The 9,715-nt window shown below is 45.8% G+C and overlaps 1 protein-coding gene across 1 annotated transcript in view; it reads right to left on the bottom strand.

The window, feature by feature from the left end:
- Window positions 1-5,886, bottom strand: part of COL4A3 (collagen type IV alpha 3 chain) — a 130,429-nt gene extending 124,543 nt beyond the window's left edge. Inside the window, exon 1 of the mRNA XM_038573998.1 lies at window positions 5,789-5,886. Within this exon, the coding sequence (XP_038429926.1) occupies window positions 5,789-5,875 (87 nt within the window). The 5' untranslated portion in view covers window positions 5,876-5,886. The remainder of the gene's footprint in view (window positions 1-5,788) is intronic.
- Window positions 5,887-9,715: the final 3,829 nt, after the last annotated feature.

Here is a 9,715-nt window from a genome sequence, read left to right as displayed (position 1 = left end):
ATCATTGAAATTAAAATTTAATCAATAAAAGTAATGATATTTAACATTTTTTGAATGAGTACTATGTGACCGGCATGGCAAAGTATGTGTTATATGTATTAAAACACTGAATCCTAAAAAAAAAAAAAAAAAAAAAAAAAAAACACTGAATCCTCATAAAATCCTGAGGTGAGACTCTTATGTCCATTTTAAGATAAAGAAAGAGACAAAAAGTTAAAAAGTTGGTAATGAAAGGATCTGGAGTTATTAACCATGTCAAACGCTTCCATCCAGAGTTCTTTATCGTTATTGAAAATTACAATAGGTTGGAAAAAATCTATGGAAACTTACAAACAGCAGAAGAGGAAATTAAAAATTGAAAGATTGATTTGAGGAGGGTTCACAGGGTGTGACCTGGGAGAAGCAGCGCCTGAGACAGAAAGAAGCTGGATATGCATGCTACAACTTGGTCTCAAGTCCAGCTGATGACTGGTCTTGTGGAGAGTCTGGGTCAACCTCTGCACTTCTAACCACAGTTCTGCCAGGAGAAGAGAATTTATGCCGTGGCTCCCATTGCCCACAGGTCAAAGATTCGCCCCACAGGCGTTAATACCCTGCACCTCTAAAGGACGACAGGGACCCCAAAGTAGAGTCTAGAGGAACCATAGGCTGTTCCAAGTGCAAAGTCGGCATCTGGGATAAGTCAGTGCCCATAGCCCAGGAGCAAGGTAGGGCCCAGAGGATCTGAGTGGCATATGAAAGGGGTCTGTTAGAAGAAGTTAGGAGAACTGGAGAAGGAGATGAGAAGGTCCGCCCAGGCTGTATCCTAAGAATACCAGGAATAGAGACAGTAGGGAAGGAGAAGTATATAAAAAAAAAGAATGTCTAAGAATTTTGAAGATTAGATGAAAAATATAGATTCTCAGATTAAGTGTCCATTGAGTAGAACGCATAAAAATATGTGTACATACTATTTCAATAACATGATTAAAAACTCTTGACCTAATTGAGGTATATATATATACACACACACACACACACACACACACACATATATATATATATTTGAAGTCAGACTATCATCTCTATCATAATTTCATAAAAAAGATTTGCTAGAAAATATCCCTATATTTGGAAATTAAGAATTAAGTATCTAAACAACCCATTGGATGAAGAAATCAATTACAAAAGGTGCTGAGCTTAATTATGTTAAAATAGTGTTTATTAAAATGTGTGTGATGTAGTTAAATCACTATCTGGGGGAAGGTTTTTAGGTTTAAATGGACTTGAACTATTCAAAGTTGCTCAATTAAAGTCAAAATACAAAATTCAACCAGTTTGCTATATCTTTGATAGGCTATTAAATTTTGAAAAAAAAAACTATTTATAATAGGACTAAAAATATCAAATTCTGAGAAATTAAAAACCAGAAAACTCTATAACATAGTGAGAAGTGAAAGCCCCAAATAGACCCCAAAATGAATACAAACAGGCCCATGTATGAATAAGTGCTTGGTACACATGTTTTCAGATATAACATTGCAAAACAGTAAGGGAAAGAATGGACTGACTGTTCAGTAAATAATGTTGGGATAATTTGTCATCTACATGGAAAAAGATAAAATCATATCCCTTAAGTACAAAAACTTAATCCCAGGATTAAGAGCCCTAAATGTAAAAAGTTAAACTGTAAAACTTTTTTTTTTTAACATAAGAGAACATTATTATAATCTCCAGGAAACAAAGAATTACTTCAACAAGATGCAAAACACAAAATAAATCAAGAAAAAATGGATACGTTTGATAGTGAAAAAAAAAAAAAAGGCTATATGTTAAAGCACCAGTAACTAAATGAAAAGATTAATTAGAGAGTAGAATAAAATCTTTGCTGCACATTTAAATGGCAAGAGTTTGGCCTCCAAATACATAAATAACTCCTAATTATTAGCAATGGAAAGGGCAAGACCACAAGAGATCAACAGGCAAAGAGAGTTGTCCATGCAATTCACTCAGAGGTAAATATAAACTGCCAATTAAAACATGAAAAGATCCACAAACTCACTAGTCAAAACGAGATCCTATTTCGTACCCCTTAACATCTAAACACACCAAGTTTTGCTAAGGGTGTAGGGAAACAGGTACTCTGACACACTGTTGGTGCAACTCTTTTGGGGGTCCATTTGACAATTCCTGATACAATTTAATATATGCTTTCTCTCATAGCCCTCTTTGACTTCTACTAGGAATTCCAAATCCAGTTGTCACAATGGTACCTAGACAAAGATGTTACATTCCAACCTGGTGAAACAAGACCATGGAAACCAATTTCCTGTGTTTAGGGGGATGGAAAAATAAACTGTGCTTTATTTACATAACTGGATGCTATGCAGCAGCTATCACATCCATATGTATATGCATGAATCACATCTATATGTGTCAACATGGATGAAATCCAAAACCATAATATTGAGTGATGCAAGCAAGCTCCAAAAGGTACCTATTAATGTGAAACCATTCATTGCATTTGAGGAACCACAAAACAATAATATTTATTTTTCATAGTGACTAACACACACACACACACACACAGAATGTGTAGATACAAATCCATGCTCGGAAGAGGGGGGCAAAGAACATTTGTGTGACTTTAATCCCTAAAGGGAGAGACATTACTCTTACGTTACTTAACGCTACTGTTATGGGACTTCTTGTTTGTGTGGAACGTTTCCCAATTCAACTTTCTTTTTGCAATTTAAAAATGCAATAAAAAATGCAATCAGTCGGGGAAGCATCCTTCCTAAATGCAGCTGTTATCCAGCTCCTGATATTTGGCTTGTGGCATTTCTGCTCTGTCTGGAATTTGATGGCAGAAAGAAGAACAAGCCTCATCTCAAACCATGAACCTCACCTGCTGCCCATACCAGAGAAGGAGCTCTCTCTAGCCCATCTGCCAGGTCAATGGCCTGAGGCAACAGCAATGTGCCTCCCAGTTTCAAACTGATGGGCTGGGCCTGGGAAGGGCGACAAGCCCCAGGATGCCCTGGACTGCCAGGCCTGGAACTGGATGTGTCATCGCGGAGCCACAGAGGGATTTCACGCAGGCCACTTTAGAACAAATTGTGTGGGTGGACAGTTCCACTCTGCACTCACAATGTGGGGGCATCACCACTACTATCCCCCTGTCTTGAGAAGCTGCTAAAGTAAAATTGCAGAAATTTAGAGCAAAATATGTTCTTAATTCATGCAGCCCCAAGATGATAAGTATGATGGACCAAAGGCTAAATTTAGCCGGCACTAATACACTATTAGGCCCTGTGTTTGTTCAGCCCTTTACCAAAAACACTGTGCGTTTTGTAAAGTTTTGACTTATTGGCTAACATCTAGAGTTTGAGAGATTGAAACTTCCCCCTCCCCACTTCTCTCCTGAAGAAAGCAGGAATTCTGGCATTACTGAGTTGAATTCTAGAATGCCAGTAAATGGTTGGCCCTAAAGACTGGCCTCTACCCCATGGCCTGACTCATTATCTCTCCTGCTGGGCTACCAGGGCTTTCAACTCCCTCATTTTACAGATGAGAAATCTGAGGCTCAGAGAGGTCTAGTGCCCTGCCCAATGCCAGAGTTGCCCTGTGGAGGAAGCCATGCTGGCACCATGTCCACCGGTGACCAGTTAATCTAGGATTCGTTTTCTCTACACACACTTCATGGTTTCTAATGACACTTTTTATATAATTCAGCAGGTGCAATGGAAATGCTAGTTCTTACTTCAAGCCATGATAAAAATAATACAAACGGATTAATTGTATTATCAGCAAGAACTCATCAAGATTTGGCCAAACACAAGACAAAAAATTTTACATTTAAAGAGTAATAAGGGAATATGATGATATAATTAAAATTTGGTATAATTAGAGATTGCATGATCACAGAGCATCACTTTTTCAGGCTGATCTCTCCATACCCCCTCTTTGTCCACCCTTCCCCTGTCTCTCCTCTTCTTTGGAGTCTAGAAGGATGTATAAACCCTGCTTGGGACCTCTGTCCCAGGCCTTCCCACAACATACACTTTCTTCAGGTTTTTTGCTTGTTGTATTTATTTGCTCCTGGATTAAAGATAGCAGACAATCTACACGGACTGGGATGAGTTTACTTTACCATGCCCAGAAGTGTTGGGTTGGGCATTCCTAGTCTATGCAAAGCGCATTTTTGTTAGAACCGGCTACATGAAGAGATTACATGGGTTACAAAATCTCTTAGAATGTAAAACACTCAATATAAATGTGAATTGACAGGGGGATGGCTCAATTAACTTTGGCATATTCATATACTGTGGAAAACCATGCAACAGGACAAAAAGAAAAAGAGGTGAATTTATCTTACATACTAACAGGGACAGATCTGTAGGTTGCAAAGGGATGCATATAGCATGATATCAATTATGTTTAAAAACACCAACAAAATCCCATGTTGTTTGTGGGCCTATATGTGTGTACATATATGTGCATAGAAAATATCCAGAAAGAAACATGAAGTGGTGAGTGGAGGACCTTTGTTTAGATGGGGAGAGGGAGAGGTACGAAGATGCTCAAAGAGGGTTTTAGCTTCATCTTCCATGTTTTAATTTAAAAGAAAAAATACTTAGATTGCATGTGCCCATAGATTCTAAAGAACTTTACCTGTAATACATATTTATATGACTATTGACTTGTCATAACCTCCATCAGGAAGTTATAAAACTGCTCATCCTTGGAAGTGAAACTTGTGCTGCATTATCACCCAAATTAACTTTTTAAGTGTAAAAATCGCAGAAGGCATCTGACAAGTTAAATTCGACTCTCACAAGTTCAAATCAATAAGTCAACTAGGACTCATAATAGTTTGGAGGACACCCAACTTCTTTTTGATGGCAAGAATAAGAAATACGGAGTGCATTTAAATGAATCTGGGATCTCTCAAATGATGAATCAAAGTCAAAGTGACAGATTGCTTAATTCATCCAAACAGGAGTTTTATTGCTAAGGCGCCAACAAGTTTTCGGCGATGGCATTAAGCTTTTCACAACAATAGCGACAGGACACTGGAGTGCGAGTTTTGACAAGGGGGAAACCGAGCCCCAGAGAGCTCAGAGTTCGGTGTGAGGTGACATTTAGGAAATGTCAAAGCTGGGACTCCCCCAGCCTTCTGTGCTTTCTGCCAGGCCACGCTGCCTGCTCTGATTCCACCAATGTGCCACACTGCATGTCTCTGTAGCTAGTGTTCTCATCCCTAGCCATTATCTACCTATCTATCCATCCATCTATCCCTCTATCCATCCATCCATCTGTCCATCCATCCATCTGTCCATCCATCCATCTATCCTTCCATCTATCTATCTATCCATTCATCTATCCATCCATCTACCCATCCATCTATCATCTACCCATCCATCCATCTACCCATCCATCCATCTACCCATCCATCTACCCATCCATCCATCTACCCATCCATCCATCCATCCATCCATCCATCCATCCATCCATCCACCCACCCACCTACCTCTGGAGGCCCTCCCCCAGCATCGCTGACACCTAGGGAACCAGCCAAGCCTGCTCCTCTCCGCTTCCACCAGCCTTCCTCCGGCGCCCTCCACCTGTCCCCGGACTTGCCCGCTTGCTCGCACCGGCGCCCGCGAGGAGCCCGTTGGCTCGCACGGCCCGGGCAGGTGCCCAAGGACTGCGCCCCGGGGTGGGGGTGGGGGTGGGGTGGGGTGGGGTGGGGGGGCCGGCGCGTGCCCCGGGCGCGGGGCTGGGTGTCGCGGCGCCCGGCACTCACCTTGCCCGTCGTGGGCGCCGCCGCCAGGAGCACGAGCACGAGCGGCAGCAGCAGCGCGGGCGGCCGGGGCGCCGTCCCGGGGCGCATGGTGGGCGCCCGCCGACCGCGCCGCGGTGCCCAGTGACCCGCAGGCTGGCGCGACGCGGGCCGGGGAGCCTGGCTGTGAAGCTCGCCTGGCCGGCCCGCCCGGGGCGGGTTTTGTAGGGCTCCGCGGCGCCGCGCGTCCCTGCCCACCGGGGGCTCCCGCGGCGGCTCCGGGGGAGGGCAGACGCGGCCGGGTCCCGCCCATCCCCTCAGCAGGCCGAGTCCGGCGCCCCGGGCAGCGTGCCCAGCGGGCGAGGAGGCTGCGCGGGGCCGGGGCGCGGGTCGGGGTGGGGAGCCCGGGGGCGCGCGGGGGGAGTGGCCAGCGGCCGTGCCCAGATTAAGCGGGCGGCGCGCGGGGCGGCGGCACTCGGGCGGCCCAGCCCGCTCCCGGCTCCGGCTCCGGCTCCGGCTCCGGCTCCCGCTCCCCGCTCCCGCTCCACCCGCCGCCGCCCTGGGCGCTGAGCGCGCGCGCACCGGCCTCGCAGCCGCGCGTGGATCTGGCCCCGGCGGAGCGGGACGCGCGGGCTGCGACCTGCGACCCTGCGGTTCCGGAGCGGCGGGTGTCCCCAGAGGTAAGCCGCTCCCCCTCCACCACCCCGGGGCTGGGCAATCGCTGCCCCTGCCCCCCCCTTTCCCCGGGACGAGGCAGGTGGCACCTGCCTGGGGTAGGGCACGGGGCGGTGGCAGCTGAGAGTGGGGCGCGCGGGGTGGGGAGTTGGGGTCCCGGGGTCACCAGAGGAGAGCTTGTCTGGCTCCCGGGCTTGTGTGCCCGCCCGGGCTTGAACTGGGCGCTGCGTTTTGATTAATTTGGAGGCTCGAATTACCAGCCTGGCAGTCCGGGCGCTGCGGGATGCCAAGAGCAAGAGGCAGCTCAGGGGAAAGAGAAAGCGCATCCTATTCTCTGCTGCGCTGAACTGGCCTTTCAGGGTGAAGCTTATCTGCGGAAGTGAAGAGGAAACCCAGAGCCAGCTCTGTCCAGTGCGGGGCGGGGGGGTCGCCCCCTTCGCGGAGGCGGGGGCGGGGGCGGGCGTGCAGGATCCGGCTTGTCAGGGCCCTACCTCCTGCCCTTGCTTGGGCCGCTCTCACTCACCACGTTGGTTCTGGGGAAGCATTTTGACCCCTCTTCAGAACCGTGTCATTAGATACACAAAATACCATTACATCGGAATCGGTTTTACCTGGAATAGTTATCAGAGAGTTAAAGTCATGATAGGGCGACAGGTGTGCAACATTGTTATCGCCCGAAATACCCACATCTAGCAACAGATGGATCACACACCTGTAATCTCAAAGTCGTGGTGACAGGGAAACAGCAGTGGGTGCACTCTCAGGATCTGCCAGTGCAGGAAACGCTGCGCTTCCAGGCAGGGTTAGCCAAAAGAGACGTTGACTTTTTTTGTTACCAGACAGGTTCACAGGCCACCTGAGTTGCCTCTCCACGTTAGGAACCCCTGCTTTGGAGCAGCATTTGCTGACATCTACAGCAGTTATCATCAAGCAAACACCATGTGCGAAGTGTGTGGTTTGGTCACTGATTGTGGAGAACCACTGACTTGCAATCAGAATAGGGTCTATTATTATTTGAGACCTATGTTGCCATGTAGATAGACAAAACCCTGACAGTGAATGAAGATGTCTCTCTCCCCCTTTGGGGGGCTGGAGAGTGAATTTTACTGTCTTCTCTCTGTCTTTCATGCCAGCGATTTGCCAACTGTGGCTGTGCCACCAGGATCCCCTAAGGAGCCTCTAAAAATCCTGACACCCAATTCATCCCAAGCCAATCACGTCAGACTTTCCAGTGATAGGACTCAGGTGTGTTGTGAAGCTCCCTGGAGATGCCCATGGGCAACCAAGTTTGAGAACTACTGTTTTACATGCATATTTCAGTTAGCTGAATTGACTTAAGGTCTCCTCTTTGTAGAAAAAAATCAAAAGGATACATATTAAACACTCTGTGAAGACTTACTTGTGCCCAGGCTACAAATGTTGAAGTGTGGTACATAGTAGCTTCTCTCTATTGACAGGAAAGGATCTTATGGAACCTTCTCCTGTCACTCTTGTTAGATAGGACATCAGGTGATCGGTTGATGAAATAAAAATGTCCAAGAATTCCAAGTATGATAATATTGCATGGACTGACATTTTCCCTAGAGGGGGGAAAAAAACCCACAAAAAACCCTCGAAGCTAGTGCTAACTACTCTTTCTTTTTGCTGAATTCCAGAAGATTTCTCAATTTTGTTTTTTAATTGCTTGTTCCCGAAGCCAGGTCATTTTGACAGAAGATCAGACTTGGCTTCATTCACTTTGGGAGGCTGCAGTCCACTGAGGGACACTTCTGATGCTGCAACAGAGCAGGAAAGACCCCTGTGATATAAATACGGTAAGGAGAAAGCAGTGGCCAAGAGCTTGGTCTCTGGGGTAGTTTGTGGATTCTGAATCCTTTCCACACGTACTAGTATGAGCTAACCTTTCCGGTCTGGGGTTTTCTCTATTGTAAAATGGGCATAATCATAGTAGTCACCTCAAGGAGTTGCAGGAATCCAGTGCAATAATGCATGAGAAGCCCTTTTGTCCAGGGTCTTCACAAATCATATATTGGGATCTGACTCTTCAACTGCAGAAAAGGAAAATAGGGTGAACCTGATGAGAAATGGTGGCACCAGGTAAACATGCTCTTCTCAGTTCAGTAAGGAAGGGGCAATGGCCAAGCACACCTCACTCACTCCCCTGAGGTCAACCAACTGCTAAGGCATCTGGAACCTTGCTACTAGAAGCTCTGGCATTCTGGAGAGCTGGTTAGAAATGCAGAGTTTCAGGTACGACCCCAGATGCGTTGAATCAGAGCCTGCATACACCAAGGTCTCCAGCTGATTCTTCCTCACATTAAGCTTTGAGAAGTGGCTTGTCTAAAAGCCAGATTTCACCTCCTGTTCCTCACCTCCCCACCACATACATGTATTCCCCTCTGGTACCGCACTGTATACCTGAAATTAATGTAATATTCTAGGTCAACTATACTTCAATTAAAAAAAAAAAAAAAAAAGGAAAGCCGTACACTCAAAAAAAAAAGAAAAAAAAAGTTTGGTACACTCACTAGGTGGTGTCAGTAAACCAGGATTCCGTTTTTTAAAAAATACTCTTGGGGTCAAGAGAGTTGATTTTTCAACTGTTGGTTCTTTAAATATGATAAAGCAAAAGGAAGACAGGGATGGTTCTTTTTGTATGTGTCAAGCACACAGAGATCTCTACTTTTTACACTGATGGCAGATGAGGGTTTTGAACAAAGTGAAGTAACCATTGCCTCTAACAAGCCCGATATTATTATTTTGGCCCTGTTTCATAATCACGATATGTCTATTTTCTACGCAGGGCTTAAAGGGGGGATGTCTGCTTCCCTACATGTGAGTGGAAGCCCCACAAGGGCAGGGGTCTTTTTGGTGTTCTTTACTGTTGTTAAAAAAGTTGAATGACGTAACCAATTTCCTCAGGATTCACACCACCTAGTGCTACACTCATCATCTATGGATGAAGGCAGCCTTCTAGCTAATCCTCTGAAACCATCTTCTAAAACATTATCCGAGTTCCACTTAAAATTGCACATTGTGTGGGAAAAGACGGATTGCTTTTGGAGCACTTAAAAGCGATCTCTTAATTTCAGAGGCTTATGGGAACAAGATTTCTTCTCCCCATTTACATTACATATTCATCACAGTGTGTGTGTGTGTGGGGGGGGGGCTGGTAAGAAAGGGGAGGATGCCCTGCTTATCCTAGCCACTCAGGAACCTACAAGAAATTTCCATACAACACGTTCTCTGATCTTCTCGGAAGGAAAAGAGAATGTG

The sequence above is a fragment of the Canis lupus genome, chromosome 25, assembly GCF_011100685.1.
Source record: "Canis lupus familiaris isolate Mischka breed German Shepherd chromosome 25, alternate assembly UU_Cfam_GSD_1.0, whole genome shotgun sequence".
In the NCBI taxonomy this organism is placed as follows: domain Eukaryota; kingdom Metazoa; phylum Chordata; class Mammalia; order Carnivora; family Canidae; genus Canis; species Canis lupus.
The sequence above is the reverse complement of the archived record's forward strand: the minus strand, read 5'-3'. Positions and strand labels throughout refer to the sequence as shown.